The sequence below is a fragment of the Calidris pugnax genome, unplaced genomic scaffold (assembly GCF_001431845.1).
Source record: "Calidris pugnax isolate Ruff unplaced genomic scaffold, ASM143184v1 scaffold44, whole genome shotgun sequence".
Taxonomy (NCBI): Eukaryota; Metazoa; Chordata; class Aves; order Charadriiformes; family Scolopacidae; genus Calidris; species Calidris pugnax.
In genome coordinates this window covers 17,408,539-17,429,123 of record NW_015094506.1, presented here as the reverse complement: position 1 = coordinate 17,429,123, position 20,585 = coordinate 17,408,539, and the positions used below count along the sequence as shown (strand labels likewise).

At 34.7% G+C, this 20,585-nt stretch overlaps 1 protein-coding gene across 2 annotated transcripts in view; it reads left to right on the top strand.

Annotated features, from left to right (window-relative positions):
* NAV3 (neuron navigator 3) overlaps positions 1–20,585 on the top strand; it is a 448,741-nt gene that overhangs the window by 277,735 nt on the left and 150,421 nt on the right. For both annotated transcript variants that reach the window (XM_014963931.1, XM_014963933.1), the window contains 2 exons: positions 8,108–8,180; positions 12,070–12,247. In XM_014963931.1, coding sequence (XP_014819417.1) covers positions 8,108–8,180; positions 12,070–12,247 — 251 coding nt within the window. The remainder of the gene's footprint in view (positions 1–8,107; positions 8,181–12,069; positions 12,248–20,585) is intronic.

Below are 20,585 nucleotides of genomic sequence, written 5' to 3'. Positions count from 1 at the left end.
GTATTTGAGTGTATTATCTGCTCTTCAAAGTGCTCTTATTAAGTAGTAATGCTAGTACTAGTAGTAAAAATAGTGATATTTTTTATTACGTAGTAACACTATGTACAGTTTCTTTACAGGCAATCTTGGTGGAAATGTAAGACTTTCAGACAGTCTTGCTCAGTAATCAAACTCTGCTAGTATGAATGTATAAACACGTATATATGTTAATAAGCATACTTTAAACATGCAAGTGACACGAGACAAGAAAGCAGATGCCTCGCTTTCAGATAAGTTAACCTAGTTTAACCTTTACTGTATCGAAAGAAACTAGTCTGCTCATTACAGTTTAACACTTGTAAAAGGAGACCATAGGAGATTATTTCACATTGTTCCTTTGAATGTCTTTAACCCTACTCTTGTTCTGGCTACAGTAGACATAAATTGAGAAAAAGTGTTTTCTGCAGCAGGATCCTCCCTAGGAATTCACTACTGTGGATAACATACAGCAATACAGTTTAGTGAAAATACTACAAAAATTTTGTAAATTAAAGTTCATGACAGCTTTTCACAGAAAACAGGTAAATTAACAGCAATGCATTACAGGGCATAGAAGGTGTTTCTTATAATGATTGAGGTTACTGATTGGTACTTTCATAAATAATTAAAATAAATCTTACAATATGTTGTAACAAATAAATCACAATTGCTTACTTTTTATAGATTAGACTTTTTTTTCCCCCGCAAAGTATGTATAACTAGAAATGCATTAGGGATTTTTTTAATATTTTAATTGTATTTCCCTTTGCAAATTTTTCTAAAGAGGTGAGCAAAACTTCAGATGTGCCAAGTACCTGTTTTTAGTGAAGAACAACAGTGGGTTCTCAATACTGAGTATTGTTTAGGTCATTAAGAATCCCCTAGACTCCCAAATAGTGTTGAAAATGTGGCATTTGAAGAATGGATAGGCAGTGGGATAATGGGACTGGGTAATTCAGTTTTGGTATATCAGTTTTAATCTGGAAAGGTGGTTTTGACTTCAGTTGAACCTCTATGGTGTGAGCAGCAGTCACAGAGGGGCATTTGGGGCCAGTACTCAGCCTGACAAAAACATAGTACACGTAGATATGTACAATGAAAGCATGACAGTAAGGGGACTAGCAGGCAGTGTATTCAGTTATCACTTGCTTGAAATGGAGAAAGGCCTCGACTGATTTTTATTTTTTGCCTACTTTGTACCTAGTGAAAAAGCTGAATGTCTACCTGCCTGGTTTATGCAGTCTGGCATTGTTAAATTTAGTTAAACTTTTGTTAAACTTTTATCTTGGTGATAAAACCAAGTATGAAATTATATGTCTGTATAGAACTGCAAGCATACTCTCTTTATATCTCTGTCTCGAGGCTTTCTATCCCTATGCTTTAAGGAGAATCAAAACAGGAATACAAACTAGTGAAACCAGCTGGGAAGAAAACCCAGGAGGAACAAAGTTACAAGGCAAACTAAAAATCTGGGTGTTTCCCACGCCACAAGTGAGTTGTCAACAAGTCACAATGTGTGCAATGGATGAGTCAATAATGAACAGAAAGTGAAATAAACTTGTCCTTCAATCTCTGAAAACAGCTTTAGGTGTAGCAGGTTGTGCAAGATTATAGATTTGGTAAAAAAATATAGACCTTTCAAGTAGTGCGTGTGTGAGGTTTAAATAGGTATGTGTGACAGTGTCCACGACCAGTTCTCGTACTGTTCTGTATTAGATGAGGGAAGATCAGAGTTCAGGCCATGCCCACCTTGGAGTATTTTCCAGGTACTTCTGGTGCATTCTGTATAACTAAGTCTACCATGGAGAGTTTCTCTCACCAGCTCCAACATAAGCACCAAAAATGCTTTTATCCACACACAAGGGTATCTCTGTTGCTTGCCTGAATATCTGTTCTTTTTAGAGCCTCCCATTAAGGCCAGACCACTGGCACTTCACCTGCTACTAAGAAAGTAGCCAGAACTCAAAAACTAGTGTCTCCTTCCATGCTTGGTTTATGCGAAAGTCACACAGACAAATAATATTTTCCCTTCAATTTTTTACTTTACTCATTTTATATAGCATGTGTATTGCAAATATTTAGAGTCCTTGATGCTACCTGTAAGGCATGAATTGTATTTTTATTTGATTTTGATTTTGATTTCACTAGTGCTCCAGAACCTGAATAAGAATGAGCTGTGTAATAATAATAAATTATTTTCTAGTTCTGTATTCATTTAAATCCATTGACCTCCACAAATTTTGTTAGTGATGAATATCCATGGGAAAGAAAGTCAAATACAGGTCTCTCAACCCAGGTTAATACTCTGGAGAAATTTAGGAAGAAATCTTGCTGGTAAAGTGTGTTTGAAATACGGTAACTGTGACACAGAATATCCCATGCTGTAATACTAATCTCAATGGGCTACTCTTTAATATTGGTATTAAAAAAAAAAGAAAAAAAGCAACAAATACTGAAGAGTTTTATGGAGTTTCTGTGCTCTGTAAGGTGAGCATATATGTGACTCTCTGGGTTTCTGTTGTTATATCTGTTGATATATAACATATATATGAGATATTATGAGCATATATGTTACTCTTTGGGTAATATTCTGCAGAATATTACCATAAGTGTCACTAATCAGCCATCAGCAACATTACAAAACTCTACAGAACAAATCCTTTGCCAAATTTTATCTGGGGCTTTGGGTCATGAATCAGAATGTCAAAACACACACAGAGCTACAGAAGATAGGGCTGAATGAAGTGCTAACAGAAATTAATGTTTTAATTTTGCTGCCAAAATAATCAGAGTATTATAGGAGCGTATATGTATAGAAACACTCTGTAATAATAAGGTGTCATATTTATAAAGGTGTCTGATTCTTCAGCAGGAGGAATCCAGCTTGAAGTAGATCAATAACAACTAACTTGTGTTTGTGTCTATATGGTTTTTTAAACTATATTATCATCAACTTAACAAGAGCGAGTTAGTCAAACCAAGATATTTTTCAGAGCTTCTTATAAATACAGAAAAACATAATGCTGTGTTAGTCATCATTACTTGTCTTCTGAGCATCCCACAATTAAATTTATGTTTGGAAGTGAAGAAAGTGTTGTCTGCCAGACAAAAGACATGAAAGCTAATCTTGGTAACAGCAAAAATAATTATAATAAATAGACGTATTCTATATGTTGAGTCACTGGTGAGTACAATCCCACAAATGAGCTCTTCCTGTAAGTCTGCTAACTCCTGGGTATTAAATACTACTGTTTATCTACATGAAGTCCCCCAGTCTGGTTTAGTGATTTATTTCTGTCAGTAAAATTTCAAATAGCTTCCAGTCAAAAGCAGATTACCCACAACTACGCAATGTAATATGTTGCAGCAGATTTGCAATGTATCTTCTTTGTATGCAATGTAATGTATTAATAGTATAAGAGCTGTGATATTGCTGCTTATTTGTACATCATCTAACCCCTTAAAATGTGAGTGTAGAAATATCTTGAGGCTCACTAATATTTATGGTTTAAGTATTTCAGATGCTTTTTTCATAATGCTGTGTGTATGAACAATGTTAAAATGATTTGATTTATGAAAGAGGCTCAATATATTGTAAGCCTAACTCAGTAGGCTTAACTTTAAAAGCATCAAATGGTGTTATCTACCTGGTCATGCCCACAAATCTTAATTCCTAAATTATCATCCTCCTAGATGAGTTTATCTGCACCCACGATGCTGGAGCTACATTTCAGAATTGGACATATTTATACATGATCTGGATGAGGGGATTGAGTACACCCTCAGTAAATTTGCAGACAACACCAAATTGGGTGGGAGTGTCGACCTGCTAAAGGGTAGAAAGGCCTTGCCTAGAAAGGTCCCTTCCAACCTAGGCGATTCTATGATTCTGTGATATTATTCTTGAGCTTTGACAAGGAAGCGATTGTATTATCAGAGAGTTTTTTGTTGCTTCTGAAAAGCAATGTTGTGTAGTATTGGTTGACTTTCAACATAGTTACTCGAATAGCTAAGTAGACAAATACCTACATGTCAAGAAAGGTTTATTATATCATTAATTCTTTATCCCATTTATAGGTTTTAAGATTTTTAATATAGCAGCTATGCTATTCAATGCCCTGCACTTCTTCCACCTTTTTGAGCCTTTAATATGAAACAAATGCCTTGGAACAAAAAATTTTGGGGATTAACAGCAATGGAGAGCTTCTCAGCAAGAGGTTGATCTTGGCAACATCTGCCTGTGTAAGCAAGTTTGCAAATGTCAGTCACTGTTCTGTACCTTGATATATAAGCTTGGAGTCAATCTATATTGTCCTAAGTTCTGTACTGTAATGACCTATAATTTTGATGATACTATTGCTTTAATGAGGAATGTCAGCTCTCTTATAAAGTGATGCTTTTTGCAGGCAAAACTTACTACAATATTGTGGGCGTATGTAAGATACAAAATTTGTCTGGTGTCTACGTTAAGTGTTACACTGCAAATTTTCAGTCCTTGATATGTAAGCAGGTAGTGTTCTACATATGCAGTGTCAGCTCTAGGAAGAGTTTACCCCAGTGTATAATAACCCCACCACTAACTACTTAAATAAACATGGACTCCAGGGATTCATACCACTCTTGATTGAAACAGTATTGAGGAGTGGAAGCTGCTTGAAAACTCTTAGAACTTTTGTAATTGCAAAATTACTCTCATCTGTTAGTAAGTTTGAATAAAAAGTGTTTGGGGCTGCTAGGGTTTGAGTTCAAAGAATAACTGTGGTTTGCCAAGGCAAGAAGTAGGTAATTAAAGCAATGTTTAGAGACGCATGGAAAGCTCCAAAATGGGACAAGTTTAAGGCTAACATTTTCTAGACTGGAGAGGAAAGAAAGTGAAAATAACCCAAGAATGTATTAATGCCTGTCTCATTGAATTGCCTAACAGTTCCCGAGAGTGGTAGTAACGGCAGTTATTATCAGAAAACTGACTGTAAGAGTTATTTTCTGACATTTTCAGTGTATTATGTGGCTGTGAGTTGCCACACCAAACTTGCTCAATCCACAAGTCAAAACAAGACTTTATTCTAAGGCTAACAGTGCAACCACAGTCTATTGTCTGAAAGTTGGCCACCACTATTGCTTCATACACCACCACCAAGAGGGATGACTTTGGACCTTCTATTACAGTACTTTTGGTGAACTGTGAAGCAAAACAGAATTTGCTTTGTAGTTCTGCAGTATATTGAGTCATTGATGTTAATGGTAATGACTAGTTTTGTCTGAGAGCTTACGAATTCAAAGATACATGCTGTAGAAGTAGACGTGATATCACCAGGTGCTGTTTATATAGGATATTTTTCACCTTAAATGTATGTTAAAGTTTATGTATTAGGCTTACTATTTACTAACTATTCAGTGTTTCAGATAGATATAGAGATGTTTTCACAGCACATTAGTGTTCAAATGTTCCATAATAAATTAGATTTTGTTTATAGCTATAGTCTTCTAACTACTGCAGAGGGCACATGCCCATTATGGAAAACATCTTGGTTACACTACGAGGTCTGCTAAGAAATACTGTTTCAGTTACTTGGAGGTTGATGCTATCAACGTCAGCCTGATTTTTCTGGGTTTGGTTTGTTTTGTTTTTTCTTTTCCATTACTTAGTTGAAGAGCAAAATGTCCCATCTTTGAAGTAGTTGATTCTGCATTATGGTTGAATTGCAAGTTGAAAGAGACACTCAGTTACACAGCTAATATCAAACAAATCTTCATTTCTTTTAAATTCTTCAGGACAGAAAAATTTCCATTCAAATTGTTTTCTTATGAAGTTGACATTGCTTAGAGGTCAAGTAGAAATATTCTCATCGTGTGCATTATTTTCACCACCGATGCAGGGGTGTAGTTGGAGGTCAGGGCTGAGCCGTTGCCATCATCAGGAGTGGCATCATCTGCCTGTCCCTCCTTTCCACCTCCTCTTTCCTCTCCCAAGCCATGCCTTACTCAGGCTGGGACGCACCCTCCTCTCTGCTGACTCCTGTGCTTGTCTGACTGCATGGGAAACCGGAGTGACTAAAATACAATTGCCTTTTTTGCTGGGTGAGTTTTCTGCGCGGAGCCAGCTCCTGGTGCCCTCAGAGAAGCGCTGAAGCCCAGCAGAGGCCAGACACCACATCTGGGAGGAAGAGGAGGTGAGGAAGAAGCAGATCTTCCTATTTTAGCTACAACCAGCTTTCAGCTGGCGTAGCTGTGTCACATCTCTACGCCTTATGAAACGACCTAGTTAATTTGGGGGGAGGAGGGGGTGGTTCATGGTGTAAAACTACAGAAACATTTAAGAGAATGACAAAGCTAAGGCCTGAGTATCCTGCAGTTCCTGGGATGGGACAGAGCTGGAGTAACCCCGTGGATTTTAGGATGACTATTCCACATTCACAGCTGTGCTAACTGGTGACACCTGCCAAACTGATTTATGAAAGCTTTATGGTAAACCCCAATTTTGGAGTAACTTTAGTTACTGTCAGCTGCAGAGTTTGGGGTTGGGTTTTTTAGTTGATTCAGGAGAGGGATTATTTATGATTCCCTATAAATGGTAGCATGTTCTTGAAAAAAGGTATTTTGAAAAGACTTTTTAAAAGTTGTGTTTACTAATGCTTTGGTATTTATTGTTTTTAAAAGGCAAGTCTCTAAAAATTTTGCAGACGTTTATAAGCTTATAAATATTACCTGTGCATCAAGAGAGTCTCTGTGAGCTTATAATATATACTTCTAGGGTCAGTAGCAAAAATAATATTTCTATTCCATTTATCTAATACTATTTTCTGAGAATAATGGAAGAACTGCAGTCATAAAAAAGTGACAAAAATAAGAGTCCCTCCTCCTAGGCCAGAAAACATACTGCCAAGGATCAAGTAGCTTTTGTTCAAGGAATGAATTTACCCCTCATATTTTGATGATTGAGAACTGTTGATATGCGGTATTGTAAAATGTGTAAACATTCAAATAAAATTAACTGCCTGGGCTTGATCTATTGCAAGCTTATGTTTTTGATGTTGAGTATTCTTTTTTCTTTTTTTAATATTCTCCTGTAAAAATAGGTATTAAAATACATTGTTAAGCATTTTGTTTTAGAAGTCCTAATTGCTTTGAAAAAACGCATCAACCTAAAAAGTTATTTTAAAATCAAGTCTATTGAAGACATTTGACACCTCTCTATACATCATTTTTCTCTTTTCATAGCAGCATATTTCTATACAAAGCTGTTTGTGAAAATATTTTTCATGTGTAGCTGGATATTTGCTTCATTGATCCTGGGAGGGCAGGTGGAACCATCTGGGGAGGTGACTCAAGATAACTTTTTGGAACATTTTGGCTCCCTAATCTATTAGAAATAGACACATGAAAAGAGTTAAATTAATTCTGCAATTACTTGTTTTAGAGGCAGAAATTGTATCCTTTTATTGATCTTCATTTGGTCTACATGTTCTTCTCTTTTGTAAAGCTCTCTGTGGTAACTGTAGATTTCTTCTAAACCACCAACGGAACTCAGCACCATGTCCTTCTCGGAAATGAGAGAAGCATAAACATTAATTAAATAAAAACTATTTAGCATAAGATTTGAAGGAAAAAAAAAATAAACCACTGCTGTGACATCATTTTCACAGAATTCTACATCATCCCAAGGAAATACCTTTGCTAACACACTTGTTGGAGGTTTTTACCTACATTTTTTGGTTAACTCAGTCACCCCCATCTCCAGACATATATATATATACTCAGTGTCTAATCCTCTATGGACGCTTTCATTGCTGCTTGTTTGTAGCGTATAAAATCCAGTTTTATGTTAAGTAGGTGGGTTGCTCATTTGCCGGCATGCCATTCTGGATCGGGCATTTATGAATTGTTTTTAAGCACCAAAGCGGACAATGAAAGCTTTATATCAATTCCCCAATTAGCAGTAATCATTCTTGTTAAACTTTGGTAAAGAGCTGCAGTATGCAATGAATGTAAAGTATTCATTCCTGAGCTGTCTCTCTTTTTTTTTTTTTTCTGCATTTCTACATTTTGTCAAATAGTCTTACGCTGCTTGTTATTTCTGTTCCTATTGCAGATTGAGAATGTTGATGTCTGCCTTAGCTTTCTGGCAGCCAGAGGCGTAAATGTCCAAGGTCTTTCTGCAGAAGGTAAGAGAAACAGATAATCAGAACAAATAATGGGATTTTTTTTCTGAAAACTATGTTTCGTAATACACATTATTTGCACCTAAATAACAAACTCCAGCTGTCTTGAACAGCGTGCAAAGATAGATTAGTGATAGCAAATGAGAGAGAAGTTTAGATTTCCTTTTAATTTTCCCTTGAAATTGAACCAAGAAATTCAATATTTTTATGAAGCCGGAGATAATGTTCTAAAAAAATAATTTTTTTCAATGGCATTAATCTTTTCAGACTATCTCCAAAATATTAGATAGGTACAGGGTTTCCTGAGTGGACTTTAAACAAGTTTATATATGTGATTAAAACCAACAAAAATTAGTATGAGAATCTTGCTCAGTTATGTAAACCCAAGGAAGACTATTTGTTTAAGCAAATTTATTATTAACAGTTGTGCTGTCAGGATGAGTCTGAATATTATTGTATTCCTTTGACGTCATGTGTTAAGTGAAAGGGTGAATGGTCTTGCTGCCTATAGTATAGGCCTTTTTGGCTGTATTAGTCACTTCAAGTAACTGCCTAATACAGTTACAACTAAGTTAATAGATATATTAAATCAATACTATTAACATACCAATTGTCTTAATTAGTATGTAATATTTGCCTTATTAATTATTAATGTAAAATTAAGTCAGGTATTTTGTAAATTAATAAAATGTATACAAGCATTTGTCCTGTAAGTAGTTAGGCAGTTCTGCAAGGTGGTGTGCACCTTCAAAATCCCTCTAATTTCCATGGCAGCTGAAGGCAATAGGTATTAACAAGACACAACCTTATATTCTTATTTTCCTTGAAGCATAACTAAAAGCTAGAAGGAAAAATACATTTTTTCCAGAGAAGGTAGTTTCAGTTGAATTTTGGAAGGTATGCGGAGAAAAAAATCTGAATGTTAACCACTGTTTTATTTTAAAATTAACTCAGAATTTTTATCTGTCACCATGTCCACCTTTCTGGTACCTTAGCAGAAGTGTAATATGGCTACGATACATACTATCTACTCACTTTAATTGTCTACTTATGGAAAGCTCCTTAACTGATTTAAAAGAACCTCTGTATATACTGTAAATATGTTGATGCATGAGACCACTGAACATCTGCATGTTACCGTTCATCTCAAAGCTATTTAGAACTTGAATTTTTAGCACAGCCTATTTTTACTTGCATGTGAAATAACATTCAAATATGTGAATAGCATGAGTTTATTTCATGAGACTACTCTTCATTAATGTCATGACACATTATGTGACTTTTTTTTCCCTGTACTTTGTTAAATCAAAATCTGGGTGCATTCTGTAATACATTCTTTATTCATACTTTTGTTTTGCTTTGGAAAATCTTTTTTGACAGGATATAAGCTTCAACTGTGTAGCATTGAGTTCAAATACTGCTACAAGTAAGAACATTCCATAGTGTTAAAAGCAAGGACTACTTTTTAAAACTTTCATTAATCTTTAAAACAGCATTTTAATAAGGCAGACCTTGAGTTCTGAAGTAAGATTAAAACTAGTTTTGCTGTTTTGGAGTTAGTCATGAATCTTGTCTAAATTACAAAATATTAGTTCAAAGTATCATCACAGAAGTGTGATTTCCTTAAATACACCATTTGTAGCATGCACAATCCTGAATATTACAATTCCTCTTGAGGAGAAGAAATTGAGAAAAACAGACTTTTTTTAAATCATGAAATTGTCAAGTTATCTTCCTAGTGTTTTGTCAGCACATTTATGTTTAAAATCAATTAAATTTAGAAACCATAAGTCTGTTTCTTGTCATGTGCTTTGATAAATGTGCCTTGTTACTACTGGGTCATTTATTAATAGTCAGAAAGTTTCTGGAACGGTAAACCATGAGCTTAACAAGGTTTGAAGATTTCACAATCAGTTTCTCGTCTCATTTTGACACTTGAACAAGGAGGTCTAGAACAAAAGTAATTTTCAAGTCTTAACTGCACAATCTCTACTGGAGTACCCAAATGATAATTAATAAACCAGTTGCTACAAAGAAAAACAGTTCCTTCCTCTTCCTTGGAAGTGTTTAGTACATATTAGAAGTTACTAGATGTTTTCTGTTTAAGAGAAATCTTCCAGCTTTAACTCATTTAAAAGCAGAAAAGAAAAAGAAGTTCAAAACTGATAACATTCTTCTTTAGAAATAGTACAAATACAGTTTAACACAAAAAGATCAAAATCCTAAGATTAAAAAAAAAATGTGGTTTAACACAAAAAGATCAAAATCCTAAGATAAAAAAAAAAAGTGGGATTTAACAAACAAAGGGTTTTTATTCTGAGCATTAAGCGATGAAAAATCATAAGAATAAATAAACCAGTATCACATACAGAAAAATATTTTAGAATCAGAACAGCTTAAAGATTGATAGTTATGTGTTTTTGGGGGGGTTTTAAAGATAATTTTGAATACATTTTCTGTGTCCCTTTATAATAATCTTCCTTGAAACCAACATGACTGCAAAAGTCATTGCTTAAAAATCTTTCTAATTCTGAGAGAGTTTTTCTGCATATCTTTGGTGGTCTCATGGAATCAAAAATCCTGTAGCATCTTATGAGGAAGATGAGAAAGTATGGATGCTTAGAACAAATTTCCATTTTGCAAAGTATATTCCAGCACCAGGGATTGTGTTTGCTTTTGAAGAAAGGGCTGAGAGCATTAGGGCTCCAGTGTTTGCTGGCCTGGTAGTGTATGTACTATCATTTCACCTAATCCTATTGAAAGAAAATTAATATGGTTTAAAGGACACAAATATGACAGACATTGTTTATAAATTCTGCTTTAAAGATTAGCTAAGAAAGCTGTGTAGCACATACAGCTCGGTATTTAAATTTGCAGGGAAGGCAGGAAAATTGCAGCGTTGCATGTTAGGTTACAAGGCTATAGACTAATGAAAACCTTTCACAAGAAGTTCAGTGCCAAAGAAAATTAATAATGAGGTTATGAACAGACAGACCTAAGTGCTGCAGATAATTTCGTTAAAGCCTCCTGAGGCTTCTTTTTTGACACAGAGATCCTTTATCAGCAAAGAATAACATTGTCCTTTTAAAACCTTCATCTCAGGCTGGGGAAAAACTAAGAAAGGAATGGGAGACATGAGGATGCTACCATGGCTCACCAGAATTTCATATGGATACCTATCTTAGTGTGAAGTGAAAGTTGTAGTTTTCAAATCTTCATTAATCAGTAATAGCAGCGTCAAATAGAAACTAAAAATAATGTAGTTCAAAAGTTCAAAGATGTAATAATCATGAACTTTATGGTCACCTTTTTAAGTAAGTATTTTCCATTAATTTCCTTCTCTCATGTTCCTTGCAAATTTATGTGAATGGATATGTGCTCATTCACAAGACTGTTCCTATCTCCTCTTCCTGATTTTTCTAGAAGTCAATGTATATTTCCAGTCTGCACAGAATTTGCTTGTAAAGCAAAAAGAGTAATTTAAAGCTAGGAGGTAGAAGGAATGTGTACCTAAGGACAGAGAGAATTCCGATTTTTCTAAATGCCTCTCTGCTTACTGAGAATATCTGTACTGTGTCGAGGCAGGAGTATTCATTTCAGATTATGTATGTTATTTAAGGCTTGGTGTACTCTATGACCATGTACACGTGACTCATCATGGGGAAATTATGGAGATCTGTGTTTATTGCAACAATTACACTTAAATAATAAAAGATTATAACAAAACAATAAAGCAATACCTATCATGTCCCTGATATTAGAGATAAATGAAGAGATACAAGGCATAAACATATAGGGATGTACAGAGATGTTTTAGTATAAAACTGTCACAAAACTGAAATCTAAACCCACAGTGTTTTCACTTCTTTTTCTTTTTTCTTTTTAAAAATAGAAATAAGGAATGGAAATTTGAAAGCCATCTTAGGGCTGTTTTTCAGTTTGTCTCGGTACAAACAGCAGCAACATCATCAGCAACAGTACTACCAGTCTTTGGTGGAGCTCCAACAGCAAGTTCCTTCACCTCCAGCTGAAATCAGCCAGTCCAAACCGCACCAAGATATGCAGTCAAGGTAGGTTAAAAAGTTAATTTTCTCAAGTGCAAAAGTATTTTATTTGTCTGTTCAAAAAATACAAGTTCTTGAGAAAAATAAAGTTATTTGCAAGAGACTTAAAAGACTGACTTTTTTTTTTTTAGCTCTTTTTGCAGTGGATATAGGAAAACAATATCTTAAGTGTTTGGTATTAAGCTTATGTATCTTGGGAGTCAAGCTAGAGTGAAAGCAGAGAACATTTCCAATTAAATCTAGTTCCAATTTTAATTAATTTTAAAGCATTCTTTCACTTCGTTATTGATTCTACTGTCCTTTGTGCATTAAGAGACTGTTAGTACACCCTGAGGTTAGTGCACTGGTTATTTTCATATTTTCCTCGCATACCCAGTTTCACATCTAAATGAACAATTTCAAATGATTAGCAAAATACATGGGAAAAAGGCACAATTAATACTTTCATTTGTTATAAACTCTTTTCATTCCCACGCATTCTGTTTTTGAGTGCCTAATTCTATTTGAATGTTTTTGAAAGGGAGAAAAAATGGCCTTAATCTAATTCCTTTTAAGTGGTCAGTTTATGATTTAGTCTTAGGAAAGCAAAGCACTCAGCAGAATCCTTAATTGCTGAATTACATTGCTTTCAGACTGAAGCTGAAAACATATTTTGAGAAGATGGTTGCTTACTGGCCATGACAAAAGAATCACTTTTAAACACAAATATCTATTTAAATGGAAAGAGTGTTGGCAATGTATACTTTATTGAGCAAGTTAAAGCCATTCACATGTAGGACTATGTAAAGGTTAGTTTAATGAAGAGCTTTATATATTCCTGTGTTGGGTTTAATACTTGCTTGATTTATTATTTGCTTGTTTAAAATTTTTTGCATACTTACTGAACAATCGTGTGTGTAGAATGTGATAAGTCAGTGATATAGAATGGATTAAAAGTATCAGACTACAGTAATGAAATTTTGGTTCTTGAGTCCATTCATATCTAAATTACACTTTTGTGTTTATAATAAACTTATTTCTTCTTCAGTTGAGAAAACTTTTCATATTTCAGCCCAATAGAAATCTTTGTCTTGAAACTGGGAATGTCATAAAAATATGTTTATAGGAAAATGCTGTTGGCATTTTAGTTACCTCATTTGATCCAAAAAATTAAGGTGCATGTGTGTTTGCCTTGGGCATTACAATGTGAAATGTTTGGGTTTTTTTCTCTGCTACTGAAAATTAATGTCTTTGAATGCTTTCTCCATGAAGTTTGCTATTAATCTGTAATGTAGGGAATTGAGGTGTGATTCTAGAACTTTACCACTCTCGACATTTTCTGAAGTTGAATTTGCTTCCTGAAGGATATTTAATATTGCATAAGAGGCAATAGCATCTCTATTTAGAAATCAAATGCGCTTCCTGTCATAAGAAGGGCATTTTGAATGTAGGTCTACAAGTGTTCTCTGCTTTAATCAGTGCAATTAAGGTTTTAGCTAGCTTCATGTAAATACCTTTGCTTATTTATTTATTTTTTTTATAATTTAGTAAAAGAACTAAAACATTTCCTGCTTTTCTAGTTTACCCATTATGAATTTTTAACAGAAAATAATTACCATGTTCCTATGTATATCACCACTATTGCAAGGAACTCTGTCTGTCTGAAAATACTTGGAGCAAAGCAGTTGTTTACTATTTGGAAAACAGCGATTGCACACTAGGCCTTTGTCTGCTCCAGAATGGAAAGCAAGGAGATGAAGTTTTTATAAAGCTTTCTTTTTGTTACAATTCTCCAAGATCTCGTGGTCCTTCAGAGCCTTTTCTCCTCTTCTACTTAGCTGTCTTTAAATAGACTTCATTAGGAGGAAAGGCAATCTTTCCATGTCCAGAACCCCAGGATTCCTGCCTTTATACATCTAAGGCTGGTTTAACAAAATTTCTACTTCCATCAGTGTGCTTTAGACCTTCTACTTTAGTGGCATGAGTGTAAAATATAATTCCATTCTTTGATTAAATTTCTATTCATAGCTATGCTTAAGCTGCAAAATGTTTCTATACCATTTTTCTTATTTCCTCTGTAAACTGAAAGCAAGAATTTTTCTGTTTGCTTTCACATATACAGAAGTTCAAGGTTTGTCAGCATGAACTTCTGTACTGCCTGAGAGAATATTATTTTCTCTATCCATATATTTTTCAGTAAAGCCTTTAAGCATAAAGAAAGGTCCCTACTTCTCAAAGCTTTCTTCTGTATGAAAGGTTTCTGTCTTCTGCTACAAATACATATAGTATTCTGATGTGCTAGGAAAACAAAAAGCTCCAGGATAGAGGCAAACAGAAATATAGATTGTTTTAAAGTACTAATTGGCTTTTTTACTTGCCACTGTTTTGGAGTAATAGGAAATTAGCATGAAATAATATGTCCCCTTCTAAGAAAAATGACTATGTTTGAAAAACAGGTTTTCCACAAATAGATGGGCATTTACAAGTATACATTGATATGAACTCTCTGTGCTTTACCTATCAACCCTTCTTTTCATAGCAGTCATTTAATTTAATTTTTTTGTCATCAAAGCAAATATTTTGGAAAATAATTCAAAATGATTTGCCAAACAGCTTTTTAGTTTCCAGCTGTTAATGAGTAAATAAAAGCTTCTGTTTAGAAAGGAGCTAACATATGAAATTAAAAAAGAAAAGAAGCCTTTGATGGGATTTATTTTGACTCTTGCCTACCTTTTGCTGTCTGAAACATGTACAGGTAACTTACATGACTCCCAAGACCGATTTCTATGATATGATTGCTTTCACGGAACTGTGTCTCAGCATTAATTACAGAAGGAACCCACGTGACTGACTGATTTCCAGGGCAGGAGTTCATTATATAGGTCCTAATGGCTGCTCCATGGGACACTTGAAACCTTTAGGTGTTTTTGGCAAAAAGTATTTTCATACAGATACTTAAACTTTCCTCTTTCACTGAACAAAGAGTATTAAAAAGTGATATCTAAGGTGTGTAATAATGTCACATTCTTCACTTTTTCCACGTGAAACAATTAACTTATAGATAATCTATCAATAACAGAGTAATGTCACTGTTTTTTCTAAAATAGTGGTGATAAAATGAGCTATTTTATCCTATCATAGTGGAAGTTTAAGGCAATTTATTATTACACATTTATCATGCAGCTATGCCTCTATTAGTCTCTTGCAGTTCTGAATATGCTTTTTAAAACTAATTGCTTTCTGTTTTCTAATATTTTGTTGTACTGTGGAAAGGGTTGGCGTGTACAAACCTTAGGGCAGACAATTACTCATGGAATACATGTTGAAAAAATTATTTGGCAAATGCATATAACACTGATTATAGTCCATTAAATTGGTCTGTGGTCCTTTATTACTTAGAAATAGTTCTTTCAGGTTTTGAAATGAACAAGAAAAATCACCTTCTAGTTGTGGCAAAAGCCAGATAATGAATATGGTAGCAAACATCTGAATGGCACATTCATTTTTATTCAGTAATGGCAAAACTCTTCTAAAGCTAATTTGAGTAAATATTCAAGGGTATTGTGGAAATCACCATGTTATCAAATGGATACTTTATTTTACTTGAAGACTCACATATTTCTACTGTGTTAGATGCCAGAGAAATAAAGCTGTCATTTGGGGCACACTTAGGTGTGTTTGGTATGTACGTATTTGTATTTGTGCAGACTTGTAAGCAAAGCCAAACCATATACAACGAAAAAGGTGGATGCTTCTTACGGGCTTTGTACTTCTTTAAAATGTTCAGTAAGCCGTCACTTTTCATGTTGTAATTTAAGTCTGTGAAACTATGTCTTAATAGTTGCAGTTACTTTAGGTTAGATTATTCCATCAGAAAAGTTACCTTCTTTGTTGCTTTCAGGTAAGGTACAGTCAGCGTATTGCTTAATTTCAGCTTGATTTCCAGGGAGGTGAAAAGCCATTGTGCGTGCTTTATTAAAAAAGCATTAAAAGCTGATTTCAGAGAGAAATACAGGTTATCCATGGGGAAAGGAAGCACCTCTGTGAAGTCACATGGAAGATGGTCAGGATACAGAAGTGGTAGCACCCAGGCCCTGCTGAAGACAAGGAAAGTTCTGTCTTTGTACATACAGGGCTGGTGTCTCACTCTTCAAATTTAAGAGAGTGGTTATGATGATGATGATGACAATCATGGTACTGTCATCCTGATTTCCAGGTTATTGTGTCTGGGTCCCCCTGGAATCATTACTGTGTCTGAGCCCGTTCCACGTGCCACTGAACCAACTAACTTTCGTATCAACCTCAGTGAGGTAGTGTTTGGGCCCTTTGTCAACAAAAGCTGAAACAGACAGAAAAAAATTGTATTAGGACTTTCATAACCAGGTTGTTTTGATATGGTAAACAAACAGAAGCCCCAGGAGAAGGTTATAATCAGAATATCATGAGACTGACAGGATTAAATTTGTGCAGAAATGAGGAATTCAGGAGACTAATCCAGGAGGCTACTTGTCCTTGGCTGACTAGGGAATCAGCAACTCCTACAGGAGACAGCTGAGATCAGGAATGTAATTAAACTGAATTCTGGAGGACCCTTTTTCCCCATAGTGTAAAGTTTGCATAGGAGGATAATGAATTTTCTACGGAATGTTCCTAACAAAGTTATCTAAAGTTGGTCAGTGTGACAATACTTTAAAATTCTTAATCCCTTGTAATCTGTTCATAACCAAGCTCAGAATTGTGCAAATTGTGCATGCAGAAGAGAAGCAAGGTTCTGCAGCTGAAAGTGTGTCATTGGCCTATCTAATCCTAGGGCCAACAGCAACGTTTCAAATTAAATGTAATAAGAATGAAGGAAGTTGATTTATGGTAAGTGAAATTCCATTGCAAAGAATACGCTTTATTTATGGAAGATCATATTTGTACCACTAATTACAATTATTTTGATTATTAGTGGAAAAATCTATGGTAAATAATAAATGGCAACCTAACGGAGAGAATTGTTTTAGATGTGATTTCTGATTTCTTTTCATCCTAAAATTTCCTGTATTCTTGTATGACTAACTGTGGGAATTGAATACTTCAAAATGTGAGGTAGGCACTTCACTCTTTAGTTATGGCTTCATTGCAGCTTTGAGTTTTAGTTAAAAAAATACAGTGCTGGTGGCCTTATTTATATCTGTCAGTACAGATAGATGACAACAATGGTTACATTATATTTTTATGCTTCGCTTTGCTAGTGGATTCCATTATCACAGCAATACATCTAAACTTTCTGCAGTGATGATCTTTCAACCACCCAGATACTAAGAGAAAACACATGTGGATGAAAGAAGTTCTGTCTCATTTATGGATTAGGCAGTAACTGGTTTCAGTAAGCTGTCAGCAAAATTCCCCAAGACGGACAAACTATTTTATCACGTACAGGAATGATGAGCACAGCTTGAGGTCCAGATGGATTTTGTTAAATTTGTTATATTAAAAGAGCACCCTGGTTTTCTTAGGCGCATAAACAAAGTTAGGTAGCTGATTTCTACAGGCGGCTGCATATATAACAACTGCAGTGAACTGGGTTTCATGTTGCCTTCTGCTCAGAAGTACTAGGGGAAAAAATGAAGCATATTGGACACACAGCTTGTACTGTGTGAAATGCAGTAATGCAAATGTAGTGGTTATGATTATGAATTTAAATAGATCCATGCGAGAATACTGGCAATCCATATGTGAATCTTGGTTACACCACTCTCAACTTAGAAAAAGGCCTTTGTTTCAGTGTTCTCAAGGCTTAAAAATATAACCTTAACAGTCTGGACCAAGCGCATTGAACTGACATAGGCCAAAAAATGGAATGTGTGCATAGTCGTGCGTCTCTCTTGGCTAATAGAAAAGAAAGCGATGAACCAAGTCACTTTGCTGTCCATAGCTTTTGACACTCCTGGTCCCTTGGTTTTAATGAAGGGAAACAGGTACGTAGTACCTGCTTTTCCCACTACAGAATCATTATTTAATGACTGCAAGGAAGAAAAGTTAGGAAAAGATTTCATTCTTCTTTCTGTTCTCTGTTTTCTAGTAAGAGTCTAAGCAAATAAACTGCTATTAGCCTAATCTGATGTATTTTTATGCATCTGGGAGATAATGCAGAATGAATTGCTTAATGTGATCTGCAGCAGATGGCCTTCAAATGAACCTGAGGGATTTAATCTTACTTTAACTGAGCTATCTTTCTACCTTGAAAATCAACTTTAGCCCCATTTTGTTCTACTTCTCAAAAATGCAGTTGTAAGAGTCCTCACAGTTCCCAATTAAAGTAAGTTCAGGAAGAAAGTTCTTTCATCTTCATTGTTCTGAAGTCCAAGTAACTAAAGTATATAGTATCTCTGTGTACCAATTAAATCAGTTAACTGTGTACTTAAGCAAATAGATTATATTTAATAATGATGAGTTGCATAAATTAGAGAAGAGATCTGTTCCTGTGGTAAGCACTGTATAGGTCATCAGGAAAAATGATGCACATGCCACTGTTTACCTCACACAGCTATGAAATTAATCTACACGTTTGATATAACTGTCATTATATGCTGGGAAGTACTGCAGTTTCAGGAGTTTTCTAGGCTACAGCTATGAAATATTGACAAATGTAAAAAACCCACTTTCATAGCCTCCTACATATTAGTATTACTGCCACTGTTTCATTAGCAATTATTATTTTTTCCCCATAAAATTCACTTTAATGGCTGTGTTTTGAAACAGCATGCAAAAATGTGTCAGTGCTATTTGAAGTTTCATAATACATACTTTTGTTTCATTTGAGAGCCTTAGAAATCACCATACACGAAAGGTATACCATCACTTTCTGATGTTGGCAAATGACTAATCTTTATAATAATCTTTACACCAAAAAGGCAGAACAATGCAGTAGCAAAAATGTATTTTTCACATACTTCTTCCCAAAGCCCATGCTTTCTAACATAAGAAGATATCTAATTATATTTCTTAAGCTTAAAACAAGGAAAAAAAAGGTGTTTAAAGCAGACTTTCAGTTTCTCAAACGAATGGTATTTTCTATAGCTATAATATAGCACCTACTAGATAGAAAAAAAAAAAAATAATATAAATTATGAAGCATTTTATATCCTCTCAATAGCTTTTAAGATATTTTTTTAAACTTGTAATCTCCTATCTGAACATTTCACTACCAGTCTTTCGGAAACTACTTATATCTTTTACCTTCTTACATAATTCTGTGAGCTGGATCCTGTAAATCTTGCCCTTTACTGGTTGGTATTTCCCCTTGTGTGTTTTTTAGTATGTCCTACAGTTCTTCCTCTCTGCAAAGTAGCTGATGTTTGTCTGAAAATTTTCTTTAGGAACCTGTGACACATAGTTACACTGATTCCTCCTGTTTAGAAATTACCTCTGCCGTCTGTTCGAGAATGATATTTCTTTCTCTGCCTCTTGTTCCGTTTGCATCTCAAAATGCAAATGTCATCCTTTTTCATTGCCTGTTCTTTCAGCTTTCAAAAGAGTGTTTTAATTCACTTTAGTGATAATAGTGATAATGCCTGTGCATTTCAGATATTCTCATTGTCTTTCACTTGTCTCCTTTACCATTCAGTACTTCTTATATTTCATTTTTTATGAACTTTGGCCATAATTTTCACTGTTGCTAATCAAGATCATGTAGAATTTAATGGGAAGTGTTCCATTCATCTTTGTAGCATTGTAATCCAACTTCTTATATATTTGCTTTTGAAGGAACATAAGCTTTACAATGCAGTTATTTTCCCTTCAGGTATTCTTTGTTGCTCTATTCATAAGCACTCTTCGTACAGATTCATCAATTCTTCTCATTCTCTGAAAATCAGTTCTGCTGAAATTGTGTCTAAGCCTTTTTTCCTTTCATAAGTCTTCCACCTGTTAAATTCTTTCAAATGTTTGAGGCTGCCTATAATTTCGTGTATATGGCAAATATAAAATAAATGTAAAATTCAATGGCAGACATTGTGACCTATCGAGGTCTTTATTCTTTCTTTTGTCTTATGATTAATTTTCTTACCTATTCTGAAGCAAAACGTTCTTTCCTTATTCATATTTATTACTTGATAGATCCCTTGATAGCAATGTATGACTCAGTCTTCCTTGCATTCTTGCATGAACTTAAGTCATAGTCTTACGTTTGTTCTTTCTACTTTCTTTCTTACTGTCAATCCTTTTTTTCAGCTTTAATGTCTTCATATTTTCATAGATCCCATGATATCATGATGCTATGGTAGTGTGTTAATTGGTTGCCTGATGCAAGCTTATAGCAATCCCAACTATACTTTAGGATGTGTTGATGAATGTGGATTTTCTAGAAATCTATGAAAGG